A 12,421-nucleotide genomic window follows, 5' to 3' on the forward strand; every position below is an offset into this window, starting at 1 on the left:
GCAGGGCTCTGTTTTGTACGCTTCACCTTTCTTGTTTGTGTCCGCGCGCGGGCACGCCGGGTGCCTCCCGACGGGCTCCGGCAAAGCGCCGATGGGCGCGCGTGCCCGCTCCGGATGGCTCGGTCGGGATCAAAGGGGTTGCTGCGATTCCCAGCGCTGAATTGAGCTAGAGTCCCGCCAGGCACTCAGGCAACATGGGGAGGAAGAGGAGGAGGAAGAGGAGGAGGAGGAGAACAATGAGGAAGGGGACCACAGCACTACACACTGCAACACAAAAGGGCCGCGGACCGCTCAATCTCAGTTTTGGGAGACAGAGAGGTGCTGGCTGGAGAAAAGTGAGAGTGGCAAGGTTGAGAGCCAGGGAAAGTATCCCTAATTAAAACTTTTCAGCTACCTGCCTGCTTCTGTTTTGAGAAAGACAGCTTTGCTGTCAAAAGCAAGAAGCCAGGTGTGCCTGGGGAGGAAGAGGAGAAGGGGTGGCCATCACCACCAGGGACTGGGAACAGCCTGCAAACTTTTGGAAAGCAAACTCTTTTCCTGCACCACATGCTTCTGCGTACACAACCTTCAGAAGACATCAAACTAAAGACCATGACTGAGGAAGAGAAAGCAACGGATGTTACTCAAATTCTGGCGACTCAGTGGTGCTTCCACTTGGGATAAATAAATGTGACCTGTATATTGAGTATCATCAGCTGACAAATAAGGTTTTCTTCTTTAAACATAAAAATAGCGGGGAAGAGGGAAAAAAGAAAATCACTGTCCAACACCGGTAGGAAAAAAAGACTGATCAGCAGCTTTCAGAAGAAGTGGAGTAAAAGCTGAAATGATGCACAGAAGAACCATATTCCTATTCTGTTTGTATCCGCTGCCTATAAAGCGTAAGTGTGAAAGTCCCTGTGACAGCAGCCACAACAATGAGACCATCTCCTTGTCCTGCAATAAAATCACACTAAGACACCATGAACTACTGAAGTCAAGCCACAAGCCACAGGTCTGATGGCACCAAATTGTCCTGCTGCCTGACAAGCTTCTGAATATCCCATTTCCAGACTGCCCCGGCTGGAGCTCGTTCCCTGGGAAGCAGATAACCAGTTACAACCCATGCATGGCCAGCTCCTACAACAGCCTCTTTAACCCTTCAAGGTTTTACTTGTGGTCACATCACACCAACAGCACAGGCAGCGTCACGAGATGCGGCTACGTGGAAGGAGTGGATGGGCAGATTGGGCAGGAAGCAGAGACACGAAGAGGAAAAAAAGGCATGCTATGAAGATACCATCACGATTGCCCTCTTGGGGTTCCTTACCTCATGTAGGACGTTGGAGACAGAGACTTTGGTTTGGCCCATTGGTAGGGATGCTGCGGCACGGACAGGTACTGCTCGCAGAAGTTTCCTTTCCTGATGTGCTGAAAGCCGGAGAAGTCTTCCGGTGACAAATCGGCAGTCGGCGATATGGTCCCGTGATCCTCGCCCGCCGGTTCAGTTTTGAGAGTCATGGACGGCGTGTGGTCAATGGCGGTCTTCCGCGACTTGATGGGAATCCCGTCGTTCATATCTATGGTGCTGTCGGTGGTGAGGGCGTTGATGGCGGCGACGATGGCGGAGCTGGTGTACTGGTTGGTGTTCCCCAGCCACGTCTCATCCGTGACGCTCACGCGCGGCGAGTTTTGCGGAGAAGGCGTGGGGGAGTGGTGTGGGGAGTAGGAGGTCTGCCGGCCGTTGAGGTTGTACTTTCTCTTGTTGCAGGGAGACGGAGGCCTGGAGTTGCGAGCCCCCAGCCAGTTCTCCTCCGTGATGCTCGTCCTGGGAGACGTCGACGGAGAATGCCTCGGGGAACTGAGCAAAGTGCAGGCCACCATGCTGCGCTGGTAGCCCTCCTCTGTGTCGGTGGTCTTCGGAGAGACACATGGGGACTGCCACGGAGAGGTCTGGGGTGAAGTGTACGGATACGAGTAGTTGGACTCGTAGGAAGACGCTTCGGAGTTGCAGCTTCTGGAAGACAAGCTACTCGCTGGACTCAGGCAGGACGGGTCTCTGTACGCCTCGAGGTTTGGTAAGTTCAGAGTGGCCGTGGAAGGCGACCGCTTGGCGTTTGGGATGGCCTCCTCAACCTCATCGTGGAAAAACTGGTTGTTGTTATGGTGAAGTCCCATGTAAGAAGTGATCTCAATTCTAGGACTCTCCAGCGCTGGAGCTCCATTAGGTCTGATGTTTGGTGGCAGGTAATACTCGGAGGCCCCACTGTCGATGTGTCCTCCATATCCAGAAGGATGGTTTGTCGATGGGACAACAGAAATGACGGGATTTGATGTCTGAAGGCCGTGACATGGAGTTGACAATGAGGAATGGGCCACGTTTAGAGGCAAGCCAGCATTTACGCTTGAAGATGTGTAATTATAGTGTTCTGGAAAACAAAGAAACAAACAAACAAGAACGATATGAGGTGCTGCACAAACACACTCGCTTAGTAACATTCCCAGCCGGAGCGGAGGGACGTGGCACGACACAGAAGCACAGCTCTCCTTAACAACCCAGCCCACAGGGGTGCCACACTTGGGGAGAAGCTGCATCCTTGAAAATGCCACTAATGGAACAGCACGAGACAAGCTACCCTGGGAGTGGGATGTACACGGACTGAGCTTGTCTCGAGGACACTCCTCCTACGTGAACCTTCAGAGCAAAAACTCAAGTCTTCAAAGAACATTGCTTCAGCACACAGAGACCGCAGCGCTGCTCAAGAGACGTGCTTTTACGTAAGCGAGCCTAATTCCCTCCCCAAAAAGTTGGAATACAGAAAAAACACAGGACAAAAAAAAAAACAACACAAAAGCGGAGGCAGACTAAAGCGAAGAACATGATCGACTGCATTCTGTTAAAAAAATTATACACAATCGAAATTTCCATTACAGCAAGTTTCCAACTGGTTCCAGTTAACTCGTATTTTGGAACAAGACGAATCTATTGATCTGCTCTGGGTTCTGGGACCACTTATCCTCCAGCCCAACTGGCAGAGGCCAGGTGAAGGATAAACACGGATGTCTCACTACTCCCTGACAGCTGAAATTCCACTGAAATTGCTCGTAATCGCACGCGCGACGTCAAGTGCTGCCAGCAGCACGCTCTTGGCCAACGGTCTGACCATTTAACAGCTCCGGGTCTACAAAAGCCATAGCAGAGTCGCACAGCCGGCGTGGAAAACAGGGAACGTTGACAGATCCCATCACGGTCTTGTGCCGATGGGCTCCTGGACCCAGCACAGGGAGCGGAGCCCATCACCTGCCTCCATCCCTGCTGCGCTACGAGGACCGGCATTCCAAAGCTGGTCGGCAGGAGACCATCCCTGTCTTGCCTCACCGTTGGCCTGCTGAAGGGACTCTTCCAGCTCTGTTCTCCCATCCCAGGGCTGTGTATGCATCTCCCTTTGCCATCTGGAGACACTGGTGGGCCACATGTGGGGAGATGGGCAGCCCTCAACCAAGGGCAATGTGCCCATGGTGCTCAGAGCAGTGGTGGGATCGGGAGTCATGGCAATGTGCCCGTGGTGCTCGGAGCAGTGGTGGGATCGGGAGTCATGGCAATGTGCCCGTGGTGCTCGGAGCAGTGGTGGGATCAGGAGTCATGGCAATGTGCCCGTGGTGTTCGAAGCAGTGGTGGGATCGGGAGTCATGGCAATGTGCCCACGGTGCTCAGAGCAGCAGTGGGATCAAGAGTCACCTACCCTGCGCTTTCTGATACAGGGAGGCTCTCCATCACCAGCACACTGCCAGAGCCCCTACTGCCAGTACCTCTTGCCTTACTGGGAGCAGACAGCAAAACCTTTCTATTGGGGACAACAGCTGCTGAACTTTAAGTCTGGGTAACGATGTTCTCCAGGTTCCTCTCAGCAGGTTGGGAACGGTGCCCCAAGCTCTGCTTGCAGTGCATCAGCCTGCCCTGAGGTTTATCACAGTAGCAGCACTTTCCTGCATCCCTCTGGCCACGGCTGGCCCACACGGGGAGCTTGTCCCCTTCCCCCCCAGGAGGCAAGCTCCCTTGGTGGTCACCCTTGCCCACCTTCCCTAGGGAGATACAGCAAAGCTGTGTTAATTACTGGAGCTGTTATTCCCAATGGGACCCACTCCCTGGGAGCACCGCAGAGGCAAAAACGAGCCTCCGAGCCAGTAACGCCAGCGCAGGTGGCTGTTCTCTTTCTTTTGTTTATCAGCTCTGGTGTCACCCTCCGGCGATGCCGCGCTCGCCTTTCTCGCTGGCAACCACTCCAAGGCAAAGGGCTCTTAGGAAAAATGAAGGCGCTGGAGCAGTTACACGGCAGCTCCGCGACGTTTCGGCCGAGGGATGTCACGGCAGGGAACGGGAATGATGAGCCACAACCTCTTTTGAACTCACTCCGTCATCTGCCTTTGGAGACCATCCGTTTACGGAGGAAGGGCCAGTAAGTGACACCGGAGCGTGCCACTAATAAAACCGGAGTATTCAAAACACGCCGTGGCGTCACACTCTATTCAAACAAGGCAGGCAGGAACTACGGAGGAAGAGTTAAGGATGAGGAGTAAGGATAATCTGACTGCAGTAGTCACAGCGAGGTGCAGATCTGCCTGGGGGATGAAAGGCCTCTCTGTCCAAAATTAGTCCCCTTTTGCTGCTGCGCTGCCCTGCCCCACGGCCAAACCATGCAGTGCCACCACAACCACCACCACTTCCCTCTCACTCTTCATGGGGAAAAAAAAACAACAAAGTGGTACAAGAGTGGTAAGACCTTCTCCATTTCAGATATTAGCTCAGAGAAGAGTCTAAGCAGCACCTTCAAGGCAGCTTCAACCCCTTGACCGCTTCCTCCAGCTCCAGAGGACGGTGATGTCCCAGGCACCGCACTGCCGCCGCGACACCGGCTGGGCTCTTCTGCCACGTACGCCCCACGGGCCATTCCACAGCCTCCTGGCCCGGTGTGTAGGTGGACGGTGCTGGTGACATGGCACAGCCTGGTGTCACCTCCAGCCGGTCACCACCACCACCATGCAGCCGGACACCCCGGGCAGGGGAGCGCGGGTTCTGTGGGCTGCCCTGGCTCTGCACCCACCAGGCAAGCTCTGCAGACAGGGTGCAACACCAGCACCTGCTGAGCACAGAATCAGTGCCTTTACAGCTTTTATTAAATAATAATACAGTATCAAAAATAATAAAATAAATAATAAGTAATTATATTTATAAAAATATTAATAAATAGCTAAACAAACAAAATAGCAGGGATAATCATTACCTGCATGGAAAGTACTGCGAACCCAGCAGTTCTCGTAAAATCTAATTGCACGACCAGAGTGAAATTCAAACGCTGAAGTCTGCTGAAGATCTGCAGCCCAGGCCAAACAGGCTCAGATCAGCCTTTGGAATCCATTTAAAAAAAAATAAAATAATTAAAAGACGGCCTCGAGTGCTCTAAGCAACAAGTTCCCCTAAAGCACATGGCAAGGAACAGCCTCTTTTAGAACTATTATGTGTATTTTTGAAAAGTCAGCTTTTAAAGAGCCAAGAAAAATAACACATCATACAACTTCTCACACAATAGTACTCAAAAACAAGTGAAACACGATCCGAAGCCTTCCAAATATATTCAGGTATCTCAAACTTACCAAATATAAAAGCCCAAAAGCCAGAACAGGACCAAGTCCTTGGTTTGTGAGCTAAACCCCACCACCTACAATTTCTGAAAAAGCACCACTCTTCTCCACAACTTCCAAATTCACAAAATTCATCAAATGCACATAACACAGCCAGCATTTGTAAGGTGCCAATGTCTTCCTCACCAGGGTGAATGAGAGACGTGGAAATAAAAGGCCAGTCTGGAGGGATGGGAGACGGAGGTGGCTACAACGGCATGGATTTGCATCCCGTAACGCAGCTGTGCACGGTTATTTTGACAGCACCGACAGGGACGAAAGGAAGGTAACGCTGTAACACAAATCCCAGTCACAACCATCACCCACAGAGGCCCCAGGACCAGCACACTTACTACCAAGATACTTCCAATAGTCTGTTTTAATATCTTGAGCCAAACCCCAGTACGAGAGAGACGAGCACAGGTCTGCAACAGCTCTGCTCCAACAAATCCACGCTCCCATTAAGTATAACCAGGACAAGAAACTGGACCCCTTGACTTGTAAGCACATCTTCACATATTGCATTTCACTTTGAGACCACATAAAAAATGCAGATTGGGTTTGGGTTTTTTTTTTTCCCTCTAGCTAATTTCACAGAGCAGAGGTTTTATTCCTTTCTGTCGTTAATGGGCTGATCCTGCAAGGCACTGGGCACCCTCAGTTTTTATTTACACTCTTTAAACAGGAATGCTGAACACCTGCAGCTCAGGGGGGGCTTCAGGCACGGTGAGGGCTATTTTACATCCCTAACGATGAAGCCACGTCCTCACGAGGACTTTGGCACTTAATTTGCTTAGGCCCCTCCACTTTCCAGGTGTCTAATTAGTAGGACACTCTTGGTGTGAAACTCTTAAACCCACATTTTTCTAAAAACTGAGGAGCTCCCAACAACTACTTGGACACTGATAGTGTGCCAGGGCGCTGGGCAATTGGGGAGCACTGGGAAGGGGGATGCTACACCTTCACCTGCACCCTGGCAGGCTGCGATACGCAGGCAAGGATTTGGGAACCTGCTTCCACTTAAAGGCAAAAAGATGAAGCCCAGACAGAGAGAAAACCTTACTCAGAGGCTGCACTACATCACCTATGTCTAGGAGAGTTTTTTATGGCGACCAGCTACCACCAGAGCATTCAACCTCATAGCAGGGAACAACTTTCTCTCTATGTCAATCCCAGACTCGTTCACCTCGTTTCCACCTCCAGTATTGTTAAAAGTCGTGGGGGAAAAAAAAAAAAAAAAAAAAAGAAAAAAAAAAGGCAGCTGGACCGAGACACCGGAGTTGGGAACGGAGTGACCCGTGACAAATTCAGGCCCGTTATTTTTATTTACGGATGACCTTCAAGCTAAACCCCGAGCCCCACCAGCCCCAGCTCGCGGGGAGCGGGGCAGAAGTGGGTTTTGAACTGGCCCATCTCTGCAACGGGCGCAGGACCCAGTTCCCCCCTCCCGGGGGCTTTGGGGGCGCTGAGGGCTGTGCTCGGGGGTCGCCCCCCGCCAGCACCGGGCACGCTGCGGGGACAGCCCGGTCGCTCCCGGGCTGCGGGCACACGGGGGCAACGCGGGGGCGTGAAGAGCTGAAACAAGCCCGAAGTTTCAAAAACCAGGCGGCACCGGCTGCTTCCCGAGCCGCCTCCTTGCGCGGGCTCGTCCGGCTGCTGCCAAGGGCACCGCGCGGGAGCGCGCTCCCGGCCGCCGCTTCCCCGGCGGGACCGCGGGCTCCTCCGCCCCGCTGCCCCCCTCGCCGCGCTCCCGAAACACAAAAAAAAAACAACAAAACCAAACTTCCCCCGGCTCCCGAACCGGGCTGCGCAGGGAAGGGCTCCCCGCGGCATCCCTCCGGCCGCGCCGCCACCCACCTCCGCCCTCATCGCTGTGCTTGAACTCGAAGAGGAAATCGAAGTCAAACTCCTGCTCGGCCTCCACGCCCGTCATGGCGACCCCCGGCCCGCCCCGTCGCGCCCGGACACCTGCTGCCGCCGGGCCGGGCCGGGCCGCGCTCCCCGGGGGCGGCGGGCTGCGCGCAGACCCCCGCCGAGGCGCAGGACGGCGGCGGCGGCGGCGGGCGGTAACGTGACCCCGGCCCCGACGGGCGGCCTATCTCGCCGCCGCCTCCGATCCGCCCTCCCCGCCGCTGTTGATGTTTCCGGGTCGATGCAAACAACCGCGGTGCCCGGCCCCCCTCCCCCTCCCCACCCCCCCCTCGGGGCACTGCGCGCCGCGGGGAGCCCGTCCGACGACGCAGCTTGCCCCTCCCCCCTATTCCCGGCAGCTGGAGGGACCCCAGACCCCCAGCTCCCAGGGGGCGGGATGGGGAGGCGGGGGGTAGCCAGGCAGCGGGAGTTCACCCGCCGGTAACTAACTCCCGCCAAACGGAGCGGGGCAGGAGCGGCGCTTTCCGCCCTCGGCCGGGGGGCGGCGGGCGGGGGGGGGGGGGGGGGGGGGGGGGGGGGGGGGGGCGGCTCAGCCCGCCCGGCCGGGACACCGGTGTGTCCCTCTCTTCGCCGAGGGCTGCCGAGGCTTCCTTCGAGGGTCCCCACCGCGCCGCGGCTGAGCTCCGGGGAGGCTTCGCTTCTATTTATTATTTATTTTACTTAGTTGCAGCACCCACTAGTGCCAACTGCTATAAAAGCGCGTTTAAAGCGGGACTCGTAACGTTACCGGCTGCCTCCCGTGCGCCGGGGAAGGAAACGTCCCCGGGCCGAGGCCGCGCACCGGGGGGGGGGGCCCGGTGACCGGGCGAGCCGGCGGGGTGGCCGGGCAAGCACAGCGCTCCCCGGCCTGGCCGCCCTTCCCGCTTGTACGGGTGAAAACTCAGTCACGGAAAAAATAAATTAGAGCCTTTTTCTGTTTAGAAACGTGCTTTTGTCAGATTATGCCGTCCCGTTTGAAAGTCCCTGCCAGGCGAAGGAGCTCCCCGCCCCAGCAGCTCGGCTCGCCTCGACGCCTCATCTCCCTGAGCTTCAGGCCGGATTTCAAAAAGGGATGGTTTGTTAAAGCGCTTATGGAAATGGTATTCCCATATAAACTCAGGGAATACCATTTTCCAGGCTTACGGCTGAAATCTCCGTTACAAAGTGCCAGGAAAACACCATTTTTTTCCATCCGAGCCCGGTACGCTTTTTCCCCCTCCTCGTCGGGACGAGCCGCGCTGCAGCCTCGTCTCTCGCAGCGGCCGGCGGGCACCGGCAGCCCCCGGGACCGACGGGGCAGCCCCAGGGCACGCAGGACCCCTCGGCCCCGGGGTACTGCCAGCGGGCAGCCCCGCCAAGGGGCTTGGCTTTGCCCCGGAGGGGACGGGGTCTGCTTTGGGGCGGAGGTGAGGTAGCCGCCGGGCGGCTGCCCTCGGTCCCCCGCTCGCAGCCGCTTGCCCCGAAGTGCCGGGGCTGAGTCACCCGAGTGTGCAAAAGGCCTCGGCAGCAGCGGAACCCCTCCGCCGGCGGCTGCCGGCTTGCCGGGGCCGTGCTCGCCCCGGGATGCCGCAGCAGGCCAGGGGTGACCCGCCCTAGCCTGGGCGACGGGCCCCGGGCTTCACCCGCGCACGTCCCGCAGCCTCTGCCCCGACGGCGGCGACTGCCGCGCCTCCCGCCGCCGCCTCGCCCTGGCCCCCAGCTCCCGCGGCGCCGGACCCCGGTTCCACCGGGCTCACCCCCCCGCTCCCCATCTCCTGCCGGGGAGCCCCGGGAGGGAGGCCAGGAGGAGCTCCCGGGTACCCGCCGCTCTCGCTCCTTCGCCTCTCTCGCATCTGGTACCTCGCGAGATGGGTGAATTCTCCCCAAACTATTTACGGCTTGATTTGCCAGCACCGTAAATCTCAGTGCCGTCAGTGAAGTATTTCGATTGGCACCCTGCCCTTGGAGAAAGAGGGAAGATGGATTATGGAAAGGTAAAACCGAAGTGATGCCACATGCCGGGACGGAATAAGAGCCGTTCCCAATCCAGTTTATAACAGTGCCAATAAACGGGAGGGGGGCAACGTGCCTCGGGGCGAGGCCATCCCCGTGCTGCCAGGCGCCTCTGCGCTACCCACCCACCGACCCATCTCTCCCTGTAGTTGACCTGGGTTGTCCCAACTCCCCCGGCCGCAGAGGCCGGTTCCAGGGACCCCGCAGACGGGCTGCTCCACCTGCAGCCCCGCAGCCCGAATTTAACTCATACATGGCGTTAGCCCACCAGTATTGCGGGGCAAAAAATCCACACCTCACTACGACCCAAAGAAAAAAGCGGAATCCTCCCACCGGGACACTTTGCGAGAGATTCTTCCCAGGCTAAGCAAGACATAAGAGTATTTTTTTTCTTTGCTTGTCGTATTTTGGCAATCAAGGGGCACCTTGATTTGCAGGCAGCGATCCTGACTCGCAGGGCTCCCTGACGTGTTTCCTGGATTGGGTCACACTTTCTGGCTGGCCTCATTTTCTCAGTCCCTTACAAAATACATCAACAGGGAAGAGAACTATCGATGAGGAGCGCTGGCGGCATTTTAACACAAGGATCCGAAATGGCACAGAAATAAAGAGGGGGGGGTGTCTTTTTTCTTTCTTTTTTTTTTTTTTTTTTTTGACAAGAGGCTCCAGCACGCTTTTTGTGTCAGCTGCCTCTGGGTGTAATTTTTACAAGTTAGTGCATTCAGTGCCCTTGAAGGCCAGAACGCTGGAAACGCTGTGCGTGCAGCCCTCGGAGGTCCGAGCGTGCGAAAGGCACGCAGGCCAATGCTATTAAAATAAAACGTAATTAACTTTCATCCAAAAAGGCGCTCGCATGCTTCAAAAGCGGCAGCCGCAGCCACAGCCGCGCTTGCAGCTTTTGCGCTGGCAGGATCCTGTCAACTGAAATGAACTCCTGGAGTGAAAACATCTGTGTTGGGGGGGGAAAAAAAAAAGAAAAAGAAAAAAAAAAGATGGGTCCTGAGAGCCCGTTCAGCCTTTCGGGGACGAACCCGCGGAAGGGAGCCCTGTGGTCCCACGCTGCGGCACATAAACACGGCAGACGTGGACACAAATCCACCCACCCCCGCCACCCCCCCACTTCTTCACGATTTTCTCTTTCCACGACGCGCGGGCAATTCAGCCCCCGCAGCAGCAGCAAAGCGGCGGCACCGCCAGATCGGAAGGAAACTTGGGAGCCCCGGGAGCAGCCGGGGAGGGGCGGGACGGGACGGGACGCGGCAGAGGGCTGCCCTCGGGCCCGCAGCGGGGAGCCGGGAGCGACCCCGCACCTGCCGCGGCGCGGAGGTGATGCCCGGCGACCGTCTGCGGGGTCCCGATCCCGGACGAGGCGGCGCGGCGGTGCCGAAAGGCGCTGCCAGGGAAAAAAAAAAAAAGGAGGTGCGAAAGTTTCGCCCGTGGGCAGAGCGGTGCTGCTGGGTAACGATGCTCCGGGGGGAGAAAAACGTCCCCACCGGCACGGGACCGGCTCCGGCCAAACGCTGCCCCTGGCAGGACCAAGTTGAGTCCGGACGAGCGGCCACACGCAAAGCGCTTCCCAACGCCCCGCGCCTACCATCTCCCTCTCTCCCTAGAAACTTTGCCGCCGTGTTTTCAGCGCACTTTTTGAAGCAGGGTTGCGACAGCGTATCGAAAGAAGTCGCGACAGAGAGCTGGGGTAGCGAGGCAAGCGCTCCCCCGGAGCCGGGCCGGCGGGGAGCCCGCAACCCCGGGGGTACGGGGGACCGAGGACGGCGGAGCCCCGCAGCCGGCCGCGGCGTGCCCGCCTTGTTTCGGTACGGCTCCTGGCACTGCCCGGGACCCGCTTTTTCAGGAGGCTCCTTCGTTTTCCCCAAGAGCGAGGGATGGCTGCAGCTACAGGGTGTATTCTGACCTCCCCCAAAATCAAACCGCGTCCGAGGTAGGGAACCCCCGAGTCACTTCGCAGCGTTTCCCCCATGACCGGACCCCCCGGCGCCCCCTTCGCAGCCCTGCGATGGCAGCGCTGCCCCGGCCCGGGCCCGGTGGGAGGCGGCCGGGAGCGACGGCGCGGCCGAGGCGGCGGAGACACCTATTGGCACGCGGCCGCCGGTAAAACTCCGGCCCGCCGCGGGGAAACACCGGGGGACGCCGCCTCCCGCCCGCCCGCCCGCCCGTTACCTTCCTCCGCCGCCTTCATGGTGCTGCCGAGCGGGCGGGCGCCGCTCCCCGGGGCCGCCGCCGGCCTCTCTCTCCCGCTGGCTGCGTCCCGCGACGGCGGCGCGGCTGCGACCGGCGGGGCAGCGCTTGGCATCCACCCGGCGGGGCGGCCGAGCCCCGGCGCCGCTCCCCGGGGCCGCTGCCGGCCCCTCGCCGCCTGCCCCGCGCCCCCCGCCCCGCCTTCACGCCCCGGGGGCCGGGGCCGCGCCGCCCCCGGCGTAGTAGCCGCGCCCGCGGAGGAGGCACAGGAGCTCGCCGCCGCCGCCGCCGCCGCCCCCCCGGGGCCGGGGCATGGAGGGGAGGGCGGGTGTGCGTGGGGACTTCAGAGGCACTGCCCGCGCCGCGGCGGCGGGACGGGGCGGCGGGCGCTGCCCGCCCGCCGGGTGCCGCAGGCGGGGGACGGGGCCGAGCGAGAGCTCGGAGCGGGGAAGTCTCGCTCTGACGCAGGGCTGCGCGCCCGGCGCCGCCTTTTTAAAGCTGGAAAACACCCCCCCCCAACCCCCCCCTCCCCCCCCCCCCCCCCTTCCCCTCCCGGCCTCTCTCCCCGCCCCGGCCCCGTGATGTCAGCCGGGCCCCGGCCTCGCCGCCGGCGAGCTGCCAGTGGGAGGCGGGCACCGGCGGGCACCGACGGGCCCGGGCCGCC

The 12,421-nt window shown here is 58.8% G+C and overlaps 1 protein-coding gene across 1 annotated transcript in view; it reads right to left on the bottom strand.

Moving 5' to 3' along the window:
* The window catches only part of NFATC1 (nuclear factor of activated T cells 1), a 108,506-nt gene extending 96,634 nt beyond the window's left edge, over positions 1-11,872 (bottom strand). Inside the window, exons 1-2 of the mRNA XM_086615182.1 lie at positions 11,740-11,872; positions 1,310-2,408 (exon numbers count right to left, since the gene is read on the bottom strand). Of these exons, the coding sequence (XP_086471308.1) occupies positions 1,310-2,408; positions 11,740-11,872 (1,232 nt within the window). The remainder of the gene's footprint in view (positions 1-1,309; positions 2,409-11,739) is intronic.
* Between the last annotated feature and the right edge of the window lie 549 nt (positions 11,873-12,421).

The sequence above is a fragment of the Tauraco erythrolophus genome, chromosome 7 (assembly GCF_009769465.1).
Source record: "Tauraco erythrolophus isolate bTauEry1 chromosome 7, bTauEry1.pri, whole genome shotgun sequence".
NCBI lineage: Eukaryota > Metazoa > Chordata > Aves > Musophagiformes > Musophagidae > Tauraco > Tauraco erythrolophus.